This window comes from Rhinoraja longicauda, chromosome 16 (assembly GCF_053455715.1).
Source record: "Rhinoraja longicauda isolate Sanriku21f chromosome 16, sRhiLon1.1, whole genome shotgun sequence".
Lineage (NCBI taxonomy): Eukaryota > Metazoa > Chordata > Chondrichthyes > Rajiformes > Arhynchobatidae > Rhinoraja > Rhinoraja longicauda.
The window spans coordinates 25307870-25331391 of NC_135968.1; the positions used below are offsets into that span (position 1 = coordinate 25307870).

The 23522-nt window shown below is 41.4% G+C and overlaps 1 protein-coding gene across 3 annotated transcripts; it reads left to right on the forward strand.

Annotated features, from left to right (window-relative positions):
• Positions 1–1042: 1042 nt before the first annotated feature.
• Positions 1043–23239, forward strand: vax1 (ventral anterior homeobox 1). Of its 3 annotated transcripts, none has more exons than XR_013548306.1 (4): positions 1043–1894; positions 4504–4691; positions 5891–6754; positions 23197–23239. XR_013548306.1 is itself a non-coding variant. In XM_078413441.1 (3 exons), the coding sequence occupies exons 1-3, from the start codon at positions 1654–1656 to the stop codon at positions 6365–6367; spliced, it is 906 nt and encodes a 301-aa protein (XP_078269567.1). In that variant the 5' UTR covers positions 1043–1653; the 3' UTR covers positions 6368–7137. The 3 variants fall into 3 exon arrangements, 1 of the variants encoding a protein (XP_078269567.1); XR_013548305.1 differs by lacking the exon at positions 23197–23239 and adding an exon at positions 19597–19621; XM_078413441.1 differs by lacking the exon at positions 23197–23239 and having other exon boundaries at positions 5891–7137.
• Positions 23240–23522: the final 283 nt, after the last annotated feature.

Genomic DNA, 23522 nt, shown 5'->3' on the forward strand with positions numbered 1-23522 from the left:
CAAAAAAGCGTTGATCCCGCGCCCCATTGTACAACGACCATCCCAGTCCCCCAATTGTCTGTAAACATATCAATAACTGACATATCTCATTTAGATACAGAGATGGGAAACGTTTTATCGAGACATTTTATTTAATCGTGACGAGACAAGGATCTCCGTCCACGGTGGTCGATCTTACTCGCGGTTTTAATCCGGAAAACTAGGAAGCCATAATTAGATTTGTTTCCTGTGCTATCCACGAGGGATGGAAATGTTCTTTTTAAATGTCATTAAACAGCGTCGCGGAATCGCTGTGGCTCGTTAAAATTATAAACCAGTCCACAGCAGATTGGTGCATTTGCAAACTAAAGATAAACGAGTACAAATTCCGAATACGCTTTAAGGTAGTTGCTGAGACAAGCATTGGGTGTGTGTGTGTAGGGGTGAGGGGCGCGAGGAGGTGTCGATCTTTGTGCTTTTTCAGATATTCGACATGGACTTTTTTTTTAGAAACCAGCGCCATGGAGATTGCTGGCATTCTTAATGTTGCTGTTTGGCGCTTCCATTGCGACGACCGCAGGCAGACAGACAGACCTCCATTCGAGCTCCTAAAACGGCCCGGGTTCCTATGAATGGGTTTAGTCCGACCTGTGGCCTTTCACCCCGCCCTACGAAACACGACCATGCAAGCCACACTCGGAGAATTGTTTGTTAATAGTCCAATTAGATAATTGCCATCTTTCACTCTTTCCCCCATTTCCCATAAAAGAATGAATGCGGGGAGCAGCGTGAAGAGGCTTCTGGCCCGCGAGGTGACAAGGAGGACGGGAGCGTGCTCCAAGCACCCATCTATTCACTTGAATTGATTCATTGTTGGGTAATCAATGGTCTTATTGGATTATTGTCCATTCGAGGTACCAAATATATTGTTGCACTGACAATGAAATAACTGAGGTGAAACTTTTCATTTAGAGAATCTTTAGTTAGCATTTTCCGGACTAGCTGTTTCCTGTGGATATATTTTGAATAGATTTTTTTTTTCACTCTCTGGGTAGTTCCTAAAGGTGGCTCAGTCTCACTGGCCTGAACGTTCAGTTCAAGGGACAGAGACTCAAAGGAACTCGGGCTTTAGAGATGGCTGCTTGCAGCGCTAATATTACAACAGCAAATTGCTCCGAACTTTCCTGAAACTCGTAACACTCAGCCAAGTGTTTTTTTTTTCTCGCATTTGAGGCCAATCGGTTTACAGTATTTAGCTGCCTGATTGAAGACGAGCAGAGAAACCATCTATTAAGACCTGATATATTATCCAAACAAGTCAGCGTATTGATGGGGCAACGTAAATGCCTGGCCGTAAAATTACCCATAATCAATTGAAACGGCAAGTGTACGTACTATGTGTCTGGTATTTGTAGATCTCACAACAGTAAATCTGGAAGGCTGCAGCTTAAAGCACTATGTCGCGCAGCGTTGATCATTTGGTACATCAAGCTGGACAACCATAAACAAAAAAATCGGACAACGGAGAAAGCGGAATTTCAATCCAATCTCGCCGATAAAACGAACTTTAAAGAGAACCCAGCGGCCGGGACAATATTTTATGCAATACCTAAAAAATATATTTGTGCCTTGCAATTTATTTTTCTCCGCACTACATTACACTAGCAGTCCTTGATGGCAGTCAGGTGCAATCGAGAACCAATAATGGAAGCGGAGTCGAGCAGAGGTTTAAAGAATGGACTCCGAGAAGGCAGAGAAACCAGTTCGAGTTCATGGGATTCTCACGGAAGCCTTCGGAATTCTTTGATGGACGACCAGCAGGAGACTTTCTCAGCTTCTGCAATCTCCGATGACTGCAATAAAACAAAATCTAGTACTACTGACCCGGACTATTGTAGACGAATTCTTGTAAGAGGTGAGCGTTCTCTCTCTCTCTCTCTCCCTCTCTCCCTTTCTCCCTCTGCCTGTTATTGTTGAGTTTTAAACTGATTTGTCCGACTGGTTTGGCCCAGCTTGAGCTTCCTATCTACGATGTCAAACACTATCTTGCATTTAGACCTCCTCGCCGTTTATATATTTAAAATAGCCGGGAAACAAATATAATCGGTCGTGTTTTCCTTTAATTAGGCCATTTTTGCTACATCCATCCTAGAATTTATGTTTATATATTTACGCGTTTTTTTTCGCAAATACCGTTCGCGTATGGCCGGGAGTTCGCCATAACATATTATCTGTAGAACTGATCGACTACTAAAGATTAGAGAGGTTTTTTGCCTTTTTCTCTCGTTGTTTTTTTAAATTCTTTGTCTTTTCTCGGCCTCTTTTCCGGACTTATCCCCAGTATTAGGAAGCTGAGGTCCTTTTTTGTTAGTTACGCTGTTTGTGTTTGCCTGCCTATTCCTGTCGGTTGGAAAACATGTTTTTTAATTTTACAGAAGTATTTTAAGGTCGTGAAACAAACATAAGTTGAGGCACATGAAAGTAAGTTGCCCGAGTGTCTCGCCGGTTGGCAAATTGAAGGGAAATAGATTAAAAGGTGTTTCCCTTCCCAACGAGGCAAGCAACTGACAATCAAAACGCGGGACGTAATCGATTTTACTGATATCATTACCTCAACGGCTCTACAACGGCGGTTTAAATCAACACGGTCTTTTATTTACTATATACAGACATCAAATATTTGCAATCGGTTTATGAATGGGGGTGATTAAGTCCAAATTTGCATTAAAGGATACCATGGAAAAAAGTATCAATGTTTGCACGATTGGGTCGATGATCTCTGTTTAGAAACAATGTGATCTTATAATATGATAGCTCATGCCAATTATTCTTTATTAAATCGTAAACATAACATGATAACATGGGACTCATTCGCAGAAGTGGACTGCGAGAGGCCAATATTTAAAGATAAATGCCAATTTGCATAGATCAGATTAAAATAAAAGAGCTGATGGGGCACGGGATACATTTGTGAGATATGTTTTATTATTGTGGCAGTTTCTGTTTAAGGATCACATAATTCATAATGCATACATGCTAAGCGGTTTTATTTTTGTTTACCCACCCACTCAATTAAATTCATTTGTGGAAATGCACGTTTCTGCAACACGACTTGGCTTTGTCAACAAAAAAACTTGAACTGAAAAATACGATTTGCCCTACCACCAAGAAACTGAATAGTTGCAGTTAATGGCTCTGTTATGTTGCAGTTCGATGACTATTTATTCAGTTGTTAAACTATTACGGCTATTTTTTAATTGGGTAATGTTATTAATATTTCATATTTACGATTACAGCCCATTTGGTTATTTATTAATGTGCATTTTGCTGTTATACAAGAGGAAGGTTTACTAATCATACTTAAGCCATTGTATTACATTAAATGCCACTGCAGTGGAAGCAAACAGTAGCGCAATATCACTTTAAATATTATGTCCATACCGTTAAGTGATAAACTCGTGTACTAATGCTGAAGAAGCATTGAGTCAGTAACGTAATGCCTGGCATAAACAATTGTTAATCCCTCGGTGACCGTCTGCCCCCTAGACGCGCGTCAGATTGAATTGCATTCGAAGTAATCTTGGACCAGACTGACCCTGAGTAGAAACTTCTACTTTTTCTGACTCTAGTAGTTTCAGCGAAAAGCACATTGGACGACCTTTATTTTCGAGTTACAATTCATATTGTACGCCCTTGCTGAATTTTTAAATTGATGTTTAATTTGTTTGTGGTTGATGTTAACCTTGTCTGCAGCTGAATATTTTTTTTCCAAAAGTAAGGTGGCAGTGGAGTGACTTCTGCTCATTTGTAAATGTATCCTTTGTTTTTTTTAAAGCAAAAAATGAATTTTCGCATGGTGATTATTCAAACTAAGAAAAAAAAAACGTAAATCCTTATTTATTCCTAGTGACGCAATTTTAACTTTAACATTTAAGAATAAAGCAATTTACAGCTGGGAGTTTCAATTCTTTGATCAAATTGCACATTTCCTTTCACTTGCATGTCGAGTATAATAATTTTGAATTTACACTAAAGACGTTTCCTTTGCATTATCGTCCTTTTAAAAACTCTTCAGCTATGCACAAAACTCAATTCAATTATTGCAGGAAAAGAACCCTGTCACTACTGAGATTACTGAGATCTCGGATATATGTGTTACTGAAAACCGTTGTATCTTATCTTTGAATATACGTGGTCATGCACAAGTAGTTTTTCTCTTGATTCGTTTGGGGAAAAAAGTGCAGATGGTCAATTTTCATCCTTTATAATACACCAATGGACGCAATGTGAAATAAAGGAAGGATAGAATTTCACCAGGCGATGTCTGGAATGTAATGAATGAAATACAAACTAAATTCATGATAACCAATCCTGGATTGTTTCGGAAAGGTACACTACTTAGAAGGATTGTTTTTGCATTTTATATAAATAAATATATATAAAACTATTTATATAAAATAGTTAGATGCCTATGCTGTTAATTTGGTTAGAAAAATAACTGACAAGTACATTTTCATCATGCAGATGCAAAGGGATCTATAAGAGAAATAATTCTACCCAAAGGGCTGGACCTTGATCGACCCAAGCGCACCCGAACATCTTTCACAGCTGAGCAGCTGTATCGTTTAGAAATGGAGTTTCAACGCTGTCAGTACGTTGTTGGCCGGGAGAGAACAGAACTGGCTCGACAGCTCAACTTGTCTGAAACTCAGGTAGACATGGGCAGTTATTTATAAACTAAACATCATAAAGTTCTATGTTTTGTTGTGCTATAGCTTAAGATTTATTATTTTTCTAAAGGCTCAATATGGATATCAATCAATATACCAACATTTAAAAAAAAAATCATGTGCTGATATTTTTAAATGTTAAGATATGGTGAAGATTAATTGCACTTTTTTGGACACATTCCTATTTATTTTAATGGTTAAATAGAGCAATAGTTGTAATTGATCTGAGTCTTAAACCTAAACCATATCGGCGGTTGCCATACGCACCAGTATTTGACACAGCTATAGAAACATATAATTGAAGTGAATTCGCCTAGCCATATATTTTTCTTATGCAGTCGGCGAATACAGTCCATCATCCCTCCGAAAATTATGTATCATTTGGAATCATAATAATAAAGGCAACTTACCAAATGTCCAGCTGGCCAATTGTTCAAATGTGGCCAGGCTATATCTTTTTGAATTAATACCAGGACAAAACAGTTTATGTGGGGAAACTATTCATCTTGCCCACATATTTATTACTTTCGACTGCTGCTTTGAACAGTTAAAAATAGGATCAGTATTGTTTTATCTTTAACTCATTCATTGTTTTATCTTCAACTCGTATATGCCCAATATATCCTAATAGGCTTTGTGTTTCACACCAATAGTAAAAACGATTCCTGCATTATTTTGTTTCACCCAGGTCAGGCAATTGTATTTTGTCAAACATTTGCCATATTTACCGAAGTAATAATCGGGCAGTCTCAACAAACATTGTGCTGAAATCAGATATCCATTTTATCAACCGTGCTGAATATCCAAAAATAAATTAATTCGGAAACGCATATTTGTTATATTAATATGCAAGTTCCATCGATTGACGACGAATCACAATAAACTGTAATCCTATGATTTTTCGTGTGCCATGTTGGAAGGGAAGTGTAAAATTTCGTGCCAGCACTTTCAGTTTACATTTAAATGTCTTTATTCCAATAGCTAAATGGAAGTGTACTTAAATGGACGAATTCTAAGTCTGTCACCTTTCAGGTCAGACTTAGATATATTATTGATGTACATATTTGGCACTGGGTTATGTTGAAGCGTTGGCCTAAATCCGGCTTGGCGAATAAGCACCAGCGTATATTCAAGGCTGCTATATAAGTATGTGATGTACTGTGTATTGCACAAAAAAACAGGTGAAAGTCTGGTTTCAAAACCGACGCACGAAGCAGAAGAAAGACCAGGGGAAAGATTCGGACGTCCGCTCGACAGCCTCTGAGACCGCAGCAACCTGCAGCGTTTTAAGGCTTCTGGAACAAGGCAGGCTTCTGTCGCCGCCTGGATTGTCCGGTATCCTGCCCTGTGCTACCAACAACCTGGGATCAACTCTGCGTGCCCCCATCGTCGGCCTTGGCACCACGTTGGGCACATCGTCACTCGCGGTGGGGACATCTGGAGTACCGACTCTGAGCACCACCCACCCTGGACACAGCGTCTTCAGTATGCCGGTACCGTCTCTTATTGGCACGGTAGCCACAAGGCTCGCTTCACCCTTAACTGTTACCGGTTCTTTGACGGGGAACTTGCATGAACTTTCTGCTAGGTACTTGAGTTCTTCAGCTTTTGAACCCTATTCGAGAAATGAGAAAAGAGAAACGATGGACAAAAAATAATGGACTGACAGATACTTTCAGGAAACAACATTCTTTTTTTCTGTTGACCCATGAGGGCTGAATTTTTAAAAATATTGGAAATTAACAATCACGTAACACGTAGGCATACATATAATGCACAAAAACCCATTCCCAAAGATCCAGCTGGTCAGTTAAAATCGTCATAAACAACTCTCGTTCGATTTGGGGTGGGGGGAGGGGAGTGAAATTCACTGCTCCAACATCACTTTTAAACCAGGCCATACTCCAGCCCTCTAAATGGTATCAAGATCTAGTACGGAGCTCTGGCGATAATGTGACAGGCTGTGCGAGTTCATAACACAGTCAATTTATTTGGCTTGTCGAATAGTACAATATAATTTTGGATATTTTTGAATTTCAGCTTGGGTAAGTCATCCAACAAAAAAAGGTCATTTTTACTTCTTGTTCCTGAAGGAGTAAAGTATTCGGTGTTCATGTTGCTTGTTCTAGCTCAGTTAGATCTGTCATGAATGAAGGTGGTGCCCTGTTTGGTCTTTTGTATAAAAAAAGTATATTGTTTTGAACACGTGCCACCAAAATCCAGATATCTTGGTGTATAGCTTTTATTATAGTATAATAATTTGAAGGATGTAAAATCTGAAATTGTATTTTATTGTAAATTATTGGTTAACGTCCATAATTGATAGGCTAATGATTTAATGAAACGGCGGTAGCTGTATTTAAAGTGAAGTAGTGTCAAATGAAAGCCCTTGCTACTAACTTGATCTGTATTTTGTCATTTGTTATCTTTTGCATGTCGTAAGAGTGAAAATACATGTGACCGTGAAATGTTAATAGCTGTGGTTTCTTATTCCCATCAAAATCACCTTTCTCAGCATTGATAATGAATTCTTTACGGTTTTTCCGAGACACACAACGCTCATCTTTAAAACGGGACCTATTTCATAGTGTTTTTGAGTTAAAAAGAACAAACACAAATACAGTGTGTCATTTACGTTTTCCATTGCCTTACAACAATCTAGGCAACATGTGATCTTATTTGTATTTATTATTGATCATCTGCTCTCATACCACTGTATTTGGCGTAAATGCCAACCAAAATGGTGGTTGTTAACGAAGATAAGTGAATATAAACATGTAATCAAATATTAGTTCACTACACCACTTCTTTGGAATAAAGGTGGCAGGGCATTCATTGGAAACAAAGGAGTTTCGCATATTGTTGTACAAGGGTCATATCCAACGAAATCAATAGAATAGATTAAAATTAAACAGATTCCTGCATGTTGCTGAATATTTTGGCATTGTTATTTAGTGCTGCTGTTGATATGATATATATGTTATCCGTAGAAAACTCTAATAAGAAATTGCCCCAATTTCGATAATATAATGAGCAATCGTTTTTGGCTGAAATTAATTTTTGTCCTTGTGTATTGACACTATCTGACGTCATTCGCCCGTCCAAATGACCCCAGTTGCGAACTTCCGGCACCATTCAGTCTTCCTGCGTCTTTCAAATTCGGAGAAACAAACATTGGTAGAAGAGGTTTCACAAAACCATGAATATTAGTCTTTATTCTCTTGAAAAATCTAACAACGATGTTTTAATTATTTCCAACAAAGGGAACTGTTTTAAGTTACTGTTAACTGCATCCACACCAGACTGTTTTATTTTTAAAGGTCAGTTTTAATAGCAACTTTTAAAAAAAGGATTGCCAGTGCTCTTGAAATCAACGCCATATAATTTTACAAAGTAGCAGCAAAAAGAATATCAGGTCGAATCATTCGAATTATAGCAGATCACACCCGGCACTGTAATTCCATGACCAATCTGAAAACAAAATATTTGTTGCGTCTGCTATTTATCAAGTTCTGTGAGTGTGGAAATACTAGTTGACAGTTCCAACAAATAAAGGTAATTGTACAATGTGGACATCACTCTGGAGGAAGCGCCTCTACATGGTTTTTGGGGTATAAATTGCTAGCGCCATATAAGAGCCACGTCCGCTTTAAGATGGGATATTTATTCTCAGTCGACACGTTGAACCCAATACGTCGGCCCGAACTGCTATAATATAGCAGTTATATTTACTGCTATAAATTATTCAAACATGTAAACTATGAAATGCTGTTGACCGTTTACTTCTTATTCCCGACATGATCGGGGATGCTCCGTGAGATAAAACAAAATTAAAATATGTAAATATAACTGTAATCTGTTACGCCGCGTGTTTTTGCTGGGTAACTTCTAAAATTCTCGAAACTCCGGGAGGTTTTAAAACTTTAATAATGGACAAGAGAGTGTTAGTAAATTGATGATTAAAATACAAATGAATGGAAATGAACTATTTTGAAAGGGGGATGACAAATTTATAAAAGAATATTCGGTTTAAATCTCTTTCTATTTCTATATGGCCCACCCCTCTCACTTGAGTTAAAAAAAAGAAAATTACTTTACACCAACTCTAACAGAAACTCTGCGAACGGCTTCATGCTTGAAATCATTTCAAATGTATCTGTGAAGGCAGAGATTTGTCCAAACAGAAGTGATCTTAGACTCTTTTTAACTGGGTTGGGGCACATCTATATTTGGCCATCCGATCTCCTCTTTATTCCCATCAGCATGAATTCGTTTACTCCGATTTTCTCTCTCTCTTGCGGGAGGTTTCGAGTGTCATATCAAAGGAGTATTACACGATTTTGGTGAGATTTGCAACTTTTGCATATCCGCATATTTCAGGTATATGTCACTTCAGGTATAGGTCGATGAGATTCCTTTGCGTTTGTTTGTCAGCCCGGACTTCCCATTTTGTCTAAAATACAAATAAATGTTCCAATTGCAAATATATCTGATTTGACTGAGCTTTGAGTGTAGATAGATCTGATCTCTGCCAACGCCTTGGTGAATAACCCAACGTAAAGCCTGAAATTGTAGGTTAGGGGGAATTAATCAGACACTGGGCATTTTCACCACACCCGGTATCACGCTGTTGACTGACAATTTATTCAAATAATCCAGGTGTCAATAAAAATACATATTTTTTAGATTGTATTATACCAGCTAGCACCACAGATCGACCATGGCCTGAGACAAAGGAAGGTCGTTGTTTATGTTAAATAAATCATGTTGAACGTCTTTTGTCACTCGAGGTTTTCTGATATAGCGGGAAAAAAGTTCAATTGCTGATGAAACTCTTCCGACCCAGTCCAGTATTTGAACATCGTGAGATACATGCCGCAAAAGCATTTGTTGTTACATTTTCTATATCTTCGGTAATATTGAAGAAAATCGTGTTATCTTTACCGATAGTTGGGATGGACCAGCATCAGTGGCAAAATGTGTAAAGACAAAGAGGATAAGTTCCTACAAAAGAGAATAGGTTTGAACTAAAGTCTAATGAAATAGTCTACATTTTTGCCACACTTCCACAGATAATATTCGTAATGCCTTTTATAGACTACAAGCTCAGGCTCCACATCTTTAAATGTTTTAACAATTGGCGAAATTGTCAGCCTATTCAGAACTCCCCCCCCCCCCCAAACCGTGCATTTCATTAGCTTTAAGTATTGGCATAAGTACAACTGCAGTGATACCCATTCCACTTCTTTCATTTTGTAAAGCCTTGAAATGATCTTGGCTACTTATACTTATTCTGATAAAATTCGTGGCATTTTGTTGGATTAATTCGGATATCAAGCTGCCACAAAAGGTGGGCTGCAGCAACGTTTCATCGTGTGTTGGAATGAATTACAGGTAATGCCAACTTGTTGGAGCCCATGGAACAAAGCTTCCTATACTAGCTTTGGTGCTGTTTCTGCATTGAGACTAGCGGGGAGAAATACTATTCTGTGCCTTTCAGAAATATAGACATTCATATTGACTGTTTATTGTTTAACCAATGGCTTATGAACAACGATTTTCCATTAGCTAGAAATAATTACATGAAAAAACATAGCATGTGTTTAAAGGACACAGTAGTAGTTACTAGCGCTTTTAGTATTAATCAACCCTTGGAAACTTTGCATTCTAACCTCTAAAGTGCCTCAATAAGATGTAATCGGTCTTAAAAGACTCGGCAATTTGGTAGCGATGCGTGGTTTTGCACAGATCGCGGGTATTGAACAGACAACGTTGCAATATAGCACTCGCACGTTTTGATATCCAAAGAAGGGGAAGTGGAGAGTTTAGGACATTCAAATCAAAAGAGTGACCTTGGTACAAGACTCTTTCGTTGCACGCAGAGAAATTGCCCTTTACAGCTCCGGAGTGAAAATCCACATAATAGGTTTCCCATACCCACGCCGAGATTATTTTATCGACCATGCAATGTATATTCCCCAGTCGTATTTTATACATCATGCTGGCAGCGTTTGTACACTTTAAACTTATACTTTCAGAACATATTGGGATACGATTATTTTAATGAGAATGCGATTTATCTAGGACATGACACTTCTTGTTTGTGTGTTCCCAGTAGGTGTTAATGTTTTGTAAATACGTTTAAGGTGAGAGGGTAAAGTTTAAACGAGATGTGCGGGCAAGTGTTTTACGAGAGCGGTGGGTGCCTGGAACGAGCTGCCAGAGGTGGTGGTGGAGCTGGCCACGATGGTGGCGTTTAAGAGGCTTTTAGATACGTGGATATGCTTAGAATGGAGCGGTACACATGAATGGATCATGTGTAGGCTGATCAAATTCGTTTGCAGTCATAGAATCATACTGCGTGGAAACAGGCCCTTCGGCCCAACGTGCCCACGCTGACCAACATGCCCCATCTACACTATTCCGATCTGCCTGCGTTTGCCCCCCTAAACCCATCCATGTACTTGTCCAAATGTTTATTGTTCACCTTTGCATTATATTCGGCACAGACACTGTGGGCCGAATGGCCTGGTCCTGTGCTATATTTTTATACTGCGAATGCAGGGAAATATATACATTGGGTAGCCAATGGAAGCCTAACTTGCCCGGGGAATGCACCTTCACGCCGGGCCTGACACCTGCTCCTCTACCGTGTCAGCATTATCTTTCATTTCCCATTATCTATTCCCCCCCACCCCCCCCCCCTCCACTCGCCACCCTTCCCCTCCCTCCCTTTGACCTGAACGAGATAGTCAACTTCACGATAAATTGTGTGGCAGTTTTATGTAGCAGGTCACGGGGAGAACGTACAAACTCCGAACAGACAGGCCCGCCAGGAAACGAATGGTGACTGAACGTATTTGTTCCACAGATGATCCTTTCATACAGAAGGGGGACACTTCCATTCTGAGAGCATGGACCGACTTCAAATCTGCGATCCCTAAATGCCACCCCACTATGCTTGACTTGTATTGAGAAACAAAGAATTACAGATACTGGTTTACAAAAAAAAGACGTATAAGAAAATAACTGCAGATGCTGGTACAAATCGAAGGTATTTATTCACAAAATGCTGGAGTAACTCAGCAGGTCAGGCAGCATCTCGGGAGAGAAGGAATGGGTGACGTTTCGGGTCTGAAGAAGGGTCTCGACCCAAAACGTCACCCATTCCTTCTCTCCCGAGATGCTGCCTGACCTGCTGAGTTACTCCAGCATTTTGTGAATAAATACAAAAAAAAGACAGAGTGTCGGAGTAACTCCGCCGAAACGTCACCCATTCCTTCTCTCCAGAGATGCTGCCTGTCCCCCTGAGTTACTCCAGCTTTTTGTGTCTATCTTCAGCATTTTTGAAGAACACGGATAGCCGACGTTTCGGGTCAGGACTCTTCTTCAGGCTCAAATGCAGACTCCTTATATGGAATTGGTTTCGTCGAACTAACGAGACCAACTTCTTTCACATCCCTTCATCAATACAAACGGGAATGCCACGATTGCACAAGGTTATTTTCTTGCTTGTCGAGGCTAGTGTGCAGTTAAGGACATAATGTAAGCGTGAGGGGGAATGGTTGGCAGAGGATCGATCCACATTAATTGTCTAGTATCGCTATCCTCTCGCCACATTGAAAATACGCCGATAACAACCTATACCATTGGGCGCACAATATACTTTTCACCGAAGCAACGAAAACGCGCAGTGTTTTTTGTTCCTCATTCGTGATGGGGTGCCGGGCAAATCATCGATCCCAGCGTCATATTAATAACCGACCAGTCACACTATGGAACTTTGAAAGACAGGGTTGTTGCTGTGTTCCGAGATTCTGTCGACTCAGTGACCTAATTGGAAGGATGTTCCCAATTCAGTTTGGTCCAAACTGCTGCCCGTGGGGTGTAGCTACAAAGTCAGTTTACATGAAACCCCTGTGCACTTGATTTTGTTGATGTTTTTATTTCTTTCGCTATGCCTGTTTAAATTTCATTGGCCCGTAGGCCTCTGAATCGCTGCCTAATTCTGTTGATGCTTATATTTCTTTCTCGAATGCCTTTTTACATTTCAGTGACGTGAAAGGCCAGGAATAGCTGCGTCAAGTGCTTTGCTTTTATTGGTTGTTGGATGCTAAATCGGAACACCAGAATCTGCTATTACCTACGGGTTCAGAAACTGCTTTTTAAGGGGTACTGAATAGTTGAACCGTGGCAAAGATGCAGGTCATGGACATTCCCATCACTGAAGCTAGCAAAAAGTGTGAGGTCAGGATGTCAGCCTACATGAATGGTCTATGGTGCGATCCAACTGCTCTACACAGAACTCACCTGGTCAGGCAGCATGGACATGTTCGACACACTGAGTTTAGTTTAGTTTAGTTTAGAAATACAGCGTGGAAACAGGCCCTTCGGCCCACCGAGTCCGCACATACCAGTGATCCCCGCATATTAACACTACAATGTTTACATTTACAAAGCCAATTAATCTACATTGGGACAATTTTTACATTTACCAAGCCATTTAACCTACATACCTGTACGTCTTTGGAGTGTGGGAGGAAACCGAAGATCTTGGAGAAAACTCACGAAAGTCACGGGGAGAACGTACAAACAGCACTTTGTGTCTTTTTTTTTAGTAAACTAGCATCTGCAATTCCTTCTGTCTCCTATCTGGTCTACACGGATATCTGTAGTGCAATCCAAAACAATATGTGGGAAATGGATAGCTTCCCCATAGGTCTGTCTGGAGTCAGGCAGGGTTGCCTACTCTCCTGTGTCTCGTTTCTTTGCTGCATAGAATAGTTTGCTGAATCGATCAGGTTGAGAGCATAAGGGGGTTGCATTTGCAATGTCTTCTCCCCACCTCTTCCTGCTGTCCCATACACCTGAGACATAATTTATTGATTGTGGTCGCAAATAAACAATAAGAGTGACCCAACTGGTCCTCTTGCAAACAAATTTATTTCAAAATTCACTCAAAAAATTGATATCAGTTCTGACCCTCGTGACTAGTTACACCTGTTGAAACTGAGTTAATTTTGTACCAGGTCTTAACTGTGGGTTATGGGTGGAAACTTCTACTTTTGGGATACCCTGTACTTATATCGTTGACTTCAATGACGACCCATCTCCCAACTCAAATGACAAATAAACATACTGCATGTACACTAGTACACTGCATACTATACCTCCATCCTTAGGATTGAGGTTAAGTATGCCCTGATCCAAGTATTGCTGCAGCATTCCATTTCCATCTTTATGGACCAGAGATCTGCTTCACCAGTAAGTATTGCGAAGGGGGGGGGGGGGCTGGAGGTAGTCTCAGAGTTGACAGTTAAGTGTCGTAAGGAAATGCTGTACTAGATACTTCAGAAAGCTTTAGATAAAGTCCTAAATAAGAGATTTGTGTGCAAGATTAATACATACAAGAATTGAGGGTACGAAACCAACATGGATTAATAACAGATAAATATACTGGAAAGAGAGAGAAGGAAAAAGTGGATCTTTTTCTAGGTTGGAGGCAGTGAGGTAGAGGTCTCACAGTTGACAGTTAAGTGTCATAAGGAAGTGCTGTACTAGATACTTAAAAGCTTTAGATAAAGTCCTAAATAAGAGACTAGTGTGCAAGATTAATACATACAAGAGTTGAGGGTACGATACCAACATGGATTGATGCTACCTCTTGCACCCATGCAGAACTCACTGACTTCATACACTTCACCTCCAATTTCCATCCTGCCCTTAAATATACCTGGACTATCTCTGACATCTCCCTCCCGTTTCTGGACCTCACCATCTCCATCACAGGAGACAGACTAGTGACGGACATTTACTACAAACCCACCGACTCGCACAGCTATCTGGACTACACTTCTTCCCACCCGGTCCCCTGCAAAAAGTCTATCCCCTGCTCCCAATTCCTCCGTCTACGCCGCATCTGCGCCCGGGATGAGGTGTTTCACACTAGGGCTTCCGAGATGTCCTCGTTCTTCAGAAAACGGGGCTTCCCCTCCTCCATTATAGATGAGGCTCTCACTAGGGTCTCTTCTACATCCCGCAGCTCCGCTCTTGCTCCCCCTCCCCCCCCCCCCCCCCCACTCACAACAAGGACAGAATCCCCCTCGTTCTCACCTTCCACCCCACCAGCCAGCGGATCCAACATATCATCCACCAACATTTCCGTCACCTACAACGGGACCCCACCACTGGCCATATCTTCCCATCCCCTCCCCTCTCTGCGTTCCGCAGAGACCGTTCCCTCCGTAACTCCCTGGTCCACTCGTCCCTTCCTACCCACACCACCCCAACCCCGGGCACTTTCCCCTGCAACCGCACGAGATGCAACACCTGTCCCTTTACCTCCCCCCTCAACTCCATCCAAGGACCCAAACAGTCTTTCCAGGCCTCCAACCTCATCTATTGCATTCGCTGCCCTAGGTGTCAACTTATTTATATCGGCGAAACCAAGCGCAGGCTCGGCGATCGCTTCGCTGAACACCTGCGCTCGGTCTGCATTAACAAAACTGATCTCCCGGTGGCCGAGCACTTTAACTCCCCCTCCCATTCCCAGTCTGACCTTTCTGTCATGGGCCTCCTCCAGTGCCATAGTGAGGCCCGCCGGAAGTTGGAGGAGCAGCACCTCATATTTCGCCTGGGCAGTTTGCAGCCCGGTGGTATGAACGTCGACTTCTCCAACTTCAGATAGCTCCTCTGTCCCTCCCTTCCCCTCCTCCTTCCCAGATCTCCCTCTATCTTCCTGTCTCCACCTATATCCTTCCTTTGTCCCGCCCCCCTGACATCAGTCTGAAGAAGGGTCTCGACCCGAAACGTCACCCATTCCTTCTCTCCCGAGATGCTGCCTGACCTGCTGAGTTACTCCAGCATTTTGTGAATAAATGGATTGATAACAGATGAATATACTGGAAAGAGAGAGAAGGAAATCTTTTTCTAGGTTGGAGGCAGTGACCAGTGGGATGCCACATGGATCAGTGCTTGGGCCGCAGCTATTCACAAGATACATCAATGATTTGGATGAGTGGACTGGAGAAGCATTATTGAGCTTGTAGATGACACAAAGTTGAGGAGTGGGGGGGGGGGGGGGGGCTGAGAACTATGTGCAGGATGAAAATAAGCTCTATTGTGGTGTAGACAAGTAGAGAGTGGACAAATGCATGGCAGATGCTGTGTAGTGAGGTTATCCTTTATAGATCTAAAAATAGAAAGACAAATTATTACCTGAATATAGTTGGACTGGGAAAGTGAGTGATGCAAAAGGACCTGGGTGTCCTTGTACATCATTTTGTGAACATGTGCATTTGGGTGCAGCAAGCATTACAAAAGCAGTAATTATGTGGTGGAATAGGCTTGAGGGGCCAAATTGGTCTTCTCTTTTCATATGTCCCACCTACCAAAAGTGCCACAATATCCCTTTGGACTAAGGAGGCAAATCTTGATGGAACTCTTTTGAGCAACAAGTGAATGGAGAGATAAAAAAGATACAGCAAACATCTCTAGACAATGAATGCAGAATTCTTTGGATCTTATTCTTCATTCTATTTTTTAAAACTTTTTTTCACTTTCGTTCTTATTGTATCTAAATTATATTTGTATTTTTGTAATTAAAGTTTTATTTTATACATCTTTCACTTGCTGTTGGGTTCAAAGGCCTTCATTACGTGAAACCCACCAACAGAGGCTTCAAAATATTTCAGCAAATATAAAGATTTCGAAGGTTAGTATTATAGCAGTTTCATGTTTGATGAGTACCACAGAGCAATGAAGAAGAACATTATCAGTCCGAAGTTACCCTCTCTGGCAATGGATCAAAGATACAGCACAAGAACAGGCCCACAATATCTGTGCCAAACATGATGCCATGTTAAACAATCTTCTCTGCTTGCTTTATCTGCATGTGAATCATACTGCCTCAATTCGCTGCATGAACATGTGTCAATTTAAAAGCCTCTTAAATGCCCCGATCATATCTGCTTCCATCACAACCCCAGGCAGTGCATTCCAGGCAGCTATCACTCACTCCCTGTGTAAAGAAACTTACCTGCACACATCTCCTTTAAATTTTGCCCCTCCCATCTTAAGGTATGCATATTTGTTGGCCTCCAATGGTCCAGTTCTAAAGTCATAGCCGAATGTATTTCATGGCAATGAAATTAGTACCAATGATGTGCTCATAAAACATCATGATTCAGACCATGCAACGCGTGGTTTAAAAGAGAGACTTTGCAACATGTTGAATGTGCACATCCTTGAAAATATAGAATTACAGCAACAGGAACTGGAGCTAAGTAGCTGAAGACCACAAACATTGTATGAAATCATATGGATTTCACAAGTTCACAAGTTATAGGAGTAGAATTAGGCCATTCGGCACATTGAGTCTACTCCGCCATTCAATCATGGCTAATCTTTGCCCCCTAATCCCATTTTCCTGCCTTCTTCCCATAACCGTGCGGCACGGTGGCACAGCGGTAGAGTTGCTGCCTTACAGCGAATGCAGCGGCAGAGATCCGGGTTCGATCCCGACTACGGGTGCTGTCTGTACAGAGTTTGTATGTTCTCCCCGTGACCTGTGTGAGTTTTCTCCGAGATCTTCGGTTTCCTCCCACACTCCAAAGACGTACAGGTTTGTAGGTTAATTGGCTTGGTAAATGTAAAAATTGTCCCTAGTGTGTGTAGGGTAGTGTTAATATGCGGGAATCGCTGATCGGCGCAGACCCGGTGGGCCGAAGGGCCTGTTTCCGCACTGTATCTCTAAACCAAACTAACTATTGACACCCATTCTAATCAAGAATTTGTCTATCTCTGCCTTAAAAAAATCCGCTGACTTGGCCTCCACAGCCGTCTGTGGCAATGAGTTCCACAGATTAACTACCCTCTGACTGAAGAAGTTCCTCATCACCTCCTTTCTAATTCTGAGACTATTATCTCTGGTCTTTGACTCTCCCACCAGTGGAACATCCTTTCCACATCCACTCTATCTATGCCTTTCATAATTCTGTAGGTTTCAATGAGGTCCCCCCTTAATCTTCTAAACTCCAGCGAGTAGAGGCCCAGTGCTGTCAAACGCTCATCATATGTTAACCCATTCATTTGGACTTGCTGGCTTTATCCCACAAATACTTACCTTGGGGTCCAATTTAATGTTTAGATAGGGATTTCTTTTCTAACAACTATTTCTTATTTCCAGTTTTCAGATTGGAAACACATACAAACTGTTGTTTGATGCATACGTCCTCCTTATAATTGCTATATCTTAAAATGATATTTTGTTAATATTTATATTGGAAACGATGCACATATGTATAAAAGGGTTATATGCATAAAGAAAAACAAGAATCTTGTATTTAAACAATTTCCCACTTTTCATGGAACCACTATGATCTATGAATCTATGAACCACTGTGAACATACTATACAATAGATTTACCTAGAATCACCCACCATTGTAGTACTTAAATTAATTAATTCTATTTTACTTAAATTGTAATATTAATATTAATTTTAAAATGTATTATTAATTGTATTTAGTTTCCTTGAAGTACTTCTCACAGTTTTTCTCCTTGCCCATCTTTGCTGTTGCATGCTTCTTAACTTGCCATCTTCCACCGCAAATGGTTCATCTTTCTGATTACCATTTGAACTCATCTCTTCTGCCCACCCTGCGACCCTCCAGACATATGTCAGTAACTACATTACTTCCCAACATAACTTCAGTACATGTCTTGGTTGCATTATATAGCTCGACTTAATTTACCTCTTGTGACATCCTCCTTAGGCTGACTTTCCAAACTGAACACTTCACGGACTCACAAGGTTGAAGCTAGCCACCTGGCCTCATCTTCTGTACACTTATCTTCTACTTTTCTGTGGTACAGCAGCTCTTGTTGCTTTTTGAGGACAGCATTCACACATGCCTAGTGAAAACTTGGTAACTGCCTTTACTTCATCAAATTTCTCTGCTGATGAGGTATTAAACAGTTACGAACACTGCAAAAACACATGGTGGTTTGCAGTTTGAGGTGACAGCTTTCTTTGTTGGGCATCTCAGAAAAATCAGACTACCTTCCATTGGACCTTAGATTTTCCAGCAGAGGTATAATCTAGATAACAGACACACTAAAAAAGTAAGTACTTTTTCTTTTCATAATTGACACAAAGCTTTCCTCCCAGTTCCTCTGCATGCCCTTGTGTGCTACCACTGATGGTTCAAATTTTACATATTCAATTGGGCTTGTCACAACGATTTCAACAAATCTGAGGACCACTTTCCAAAATCTTCCACCTCCTTCTTTCAACTCAGTCAATGATCCTTCTACTATTTAGTTTTTAAGCAGAAGGCTAATTGATTTTTTTGGTCAATATGGTTTCTCACTCCTCCTCTGACTTTGTGTGTTAGTATTTATGTAAATCAACATTAATACCTTATCGTCTCCAGCTGCCGTTACATTCCACCAAAACTTTCAGTCACAATTATATTTTATTCCTTTCTACTCTCACATCTCCTATCATTTGCCACCATGCGTGCACCACTCTCTCTCTCTTCCACAGAACAGGCTCCAAGAGGATTTTTCCTGTTGATTTTTTTGAGAAATGCCCCTGTAGAATTGCTAATTAATTAAAAATTACCAGGAACCAATGTTGAAAGTAATCTTTAGGCCTTCATTGAAAATTATTGTAACGTTGTTCTTTGTGATTAACTTGATCTGTTGATGTTGTTCTCAGCATAGCACATAACCTAATGTACTATATTTCTTTTACCTCACTCCCTCACTATGCACTATTGAAAGAATTTGCCAGGTGATCTGAAGACATTTGTTCATGACTCAGCTGGCTACCAACCAAACTTCCATGATTCTGCATGCAGCCGTAATAGTTTATCTTATTGCAGGCAGCTGAAGAAAAGGATCTGGAGGCCAAATCTACTTTGCTGATCATTTTGATGTGAGGTCAAAATGCGGACCTCGGTGAATGTTGGATTTCAGTGATGAGGGTGAGTAGTGACCAGCTAAGGTTTATCTTCTCTTTCTTCTCTGATCACGCTCATTGGAATTTCGATCTTGTTCTCTAAATTATTTTTCCAAAGGCACTGAAGCTGGACAGATCATGGCATCGATTGTGGGCTTCAGCAATGCTTAGTCCCACAGGGAACATTCCTGAAACACTCCGTATATGAATTCTACTGCATAAATTGTACTGATGACATATGCTGTTCTAAGAGCAGTGAACCGTTCCTCTAATGAGAAGTGACACGATGATGCTCTGTTTCTTTTTTTATCTCATTGATTATTTAAATCATTTAAATTAATTAGAGGAGGACACACCACCCCAATCACTCCACACTAAATTTTGTGGGTTACGTGAATGAATGTATGTACTGTATATGCGTTTTCAACATGCTTTTGATAAGGCACTATACAAAGAGCGAATTAATGTATTATGCAAAAAAATAGTCATTAGAATAGAGAGATAACAAGATGAGAGCGCTAAAAATGTATTTTGGGCAGAAATGACTGTGACAGGTTCGGGGTTCGATTTCCTCATTAAACTTGTGCACATATCACTAAACCATTGATAAACCGTAAAAATTAAAGATTTCCACTTTGTGAATTGAAAAGTTCATGGGAATATGAATCAATGGTATCTGAGTAAGATAATTATTTTTGACAAGCTTGAACAGGTTTTTCAGTGAAGTAACATGGATTGATGAAGGCAGTGTGTTTGATGCTATGTCGGTGGATTTCAATGTACTTTTTGATAACTTAACAAAAGATTTGTTCAGCAGGTTGGAAAAAAAGAGAGGTTGGTAGAGTGGGAGCAACCATTTTGATATGAGGTCAAAATGTAGACCGGTGAATGTTGGATTTCAGTGCTGAGGGTGAGTCGTGAGCAGCTAAGGTTTTTTCTTCTCTTTCTGAGTAGAAGGATCTGGAGATAAAGGATACGGAACCTAGGACAGCTGTGTGCTCCTCGTATACGATATGGGAGATCAGTAACTTTTCTAATATGTAAGAAGGAACTGCAGATGCTGGGTTAAACCGATGATAGACACAAAAAGCTGGAGTAACTCAGCGGGACAGACAGCATCTCTGGAGAGAAGGAATGGGTGATGTTTTGGGTCGAGACCCTTCTTCAGACTTTTCTAATGTACCTTGGGATTAAACCTTTGTCAGCTATCATTCCTGCCAGACCACATAGAGCAGTTGGGGCTGTGGCTGCATTCACTATTCTGAATTGTGGCTCCATAGTTAGCTCTGATGCACATCAGGATGGGGAGAAGCCTAGCTGACTATTAGCGGTGGGGGAATTTTTTGTCAGGGCAACAGACAGGAACTTCTGTGACCAAGTGCAAGACTCTAGAATGGTATATTTCATCCATCTTGCCAGAGTTCTTCTTGCTGATAGGGTACAGAACATTCTAAAAGGGAGAGAGAGAACAGCCAGAGACTGTGGTACATATTGGTACGAATGATAAAGGTAGAAAGAGGGATGGAGTTGTGCAAAGTAAGTTTAGCGAGTTAGGCTCTGTGATCATAACTTTAGCATTACTCCCTGTGTCAAGTGCTAGTGAGGGTAGAAATAGGGTAGAAATAGTGTGATGGGACAGATGAATCAGTTGGTTGAAAACCTGTGCAGAAGGGAACATTTAAAAAAATACATGGATCACTGAGGGATGGGGTCCTGCAAATCCTCTGGGGTTAGGTGGGACCTGTAAAATAGGACAGGTTTAACCTAGACTGGAAAGATGGTAGGGGTGCAGCATAATTCCAAGTGCTGTTAAAGTAATACAGCATTGAAGCAGGCCCTTTGGTTCAACTTGCCCATGCTGACCAAGATGCCCCATCTACACTAGTCCCACGTGCCCGTGTTTGGTCCATGTCCTTCTAAACCTTTCCTATCTGTGTGAATAATTCCAAACGCTGACCCATGCTCTAAAGTAATTTAATTTACCTGAGAGGTTCTTTGCATTAGATTAAATACAGTAGAGCCTGCCTGCCCTCCCATGCTCAATACTAGCCTATGAAGAAAAATGTAATCGATAAATCAAGTGCAGTGGGCAAAATAGAGGCAGGTTATTGAGCATGTACCTGTCCAAATGTCTTTCAAATGTTGTTATAGTACCTGCCTATAACAGTTCTGTTCTGTTCTGGCAGCTCTTTCCATATACCCACCAGTTTGTGTGTGAAAAGGTGAAAAGGTTGCCCAGGGGTACAACGAGATTGGGAATGCGCCTCCCATAGGGAGGAGCCAGCGCTGCCGTCGCAGCTGCGGCTTGCCTGCAGTCCGTCTGTCTTTTGTGTTTTTTGTTGTTTTTGTCTCAATTGTAGTGTTAATATGATGTAGTGTTGTATGTTATGTTTTGGGGGGGGGGGGGTGGGAGGGAACGGGAACTGTAACTGTAACATTCTCTCTCCAGAACGGAGACGCGACCTTTGTTCTGTGCCGTGTCTCCGTTCCCGTTGCGGCCTACCACCGGCCATGCACCTGGGACCACCTGGGTCTCTGGTTCGCAGAGCCCGCGGTCCGGACTCACCACCTGCGGCGCTGGCTGCCTGCGAATGCTGCGGGAACGGCTGCGACTCGTCTCCGGAGGCTCCGGCGCGGGCCGCGTGGACGTCGGAAGCCCGCAGGCCCCTGGATGGGGGCCGACATCGGGAGCTCCGGCAGCGGCAGAGGCAACGTGTTCGCCCGCCCCGAATCGCGGGGCTTGGGTCGGCCCGCCACGGACCTTTCACCATCCGGCGCGGCCTAAAATAGGCCGCGGGATTTTTTTTCACCGCCCAGCGGGGGCTTCAATATCGGGAGCCCCGACCGCCCCGACGTGGCAACTCCAACAGCCTGACCGCGGGACAAGACGGCAGGGAAGAGAAAAAGACATTCTGGCCTTCCATCACAGTGAGGAGGGACTGGAGGAGACTCACTGTGATGGATGTTTCTTTTTGTTTGGTGTTAGTTGTGATTGTATGTGTTATTGCATTTTTATTGATTAATCTTATTGGTCTTATTGTTCAACTGCGGGTAATGTTTCATTTTACTACACATTTATGTGTATGTAACAAATAAACGACTATTGACTATTGACTATTGATACGATGCAATAATTTAATTAATTTAGACAACAGCAACCCAACGAAACAATTGTAACAGTTTTAGACAGGATAAAGTGCAAGTTGATCTATGCGTTGTGACCATCCAGCTCAGCAGGACTGGTTCATAGCAGCTATGGCCCTGGGGATGAAGCTGTTCCTGAGTCTGGAGGTGCGGGCGTAGAAGGCCTTGTATCGTCTGCCCGATGGAAGGAGTTCGAACAGACTGTTTCAGGGGTGTGAAGAGTCTTTGTGGATGCTGGTGGCTTTTCTGAGGCATCGTGTGTTGTAAATGCCCTCCAAGTCTGGTAGCTGTGTTCCGAATGGGGTTGAGATTTGGTATTTAATCGGAACAAACTTACTCTCGGAGTTTTGTTAATAGCTAATTTCACATGCCATTATAGATGGCCTAGAATGGTGCATTTCGCTGAAGTCCGACAAAGATCTTGTGCTACCGATGTTTGTCAAATCACGATCAAGAGAATGGACTAAAGATATATCTATAACCAGAGGGAAAATAAGGTAATTATATTTATTTCTCTGAATGCATACTGATTAGAGACATTGCTGGCAAAAATTTAGGCAAATGTAAGAAAAAGTTATATTGCAACAACATTTACTCCCAAATTATAATTCTCGATTTGTCTTAGTTTCAAAATTACACAGCATAAAAACAGCCATTCGGCCCAACTCATCCTTGCCAACCTGGAAGCTCATATATTCCCATTTG

Excerpts from the sequence above, each read along its gene's own strand:
- vax1 (XM_078413441.1), top strand. The coding sequence starts at position 1,654 with ATGGCAGTCAGGTGCAATCGAGAACCAATAATGGAAGCGGAGTCGAGC. Across the intron at positions 1,895-4,503 it reads TAGACGAATTCTTGTAAGAG|ATGCAAAGGGATCTATAAGA; the intron begins GTGAGCGTTCTC and ends TTCATCATGCAG. Across the intron at positions 4,692-5,890 it reads TCAACTTGTCTGAAACTCAG|GTGAAAGTCTGGTTTCAAAA; the intron begins GTAGACATGGGC and ends ACAAAAAAACAG.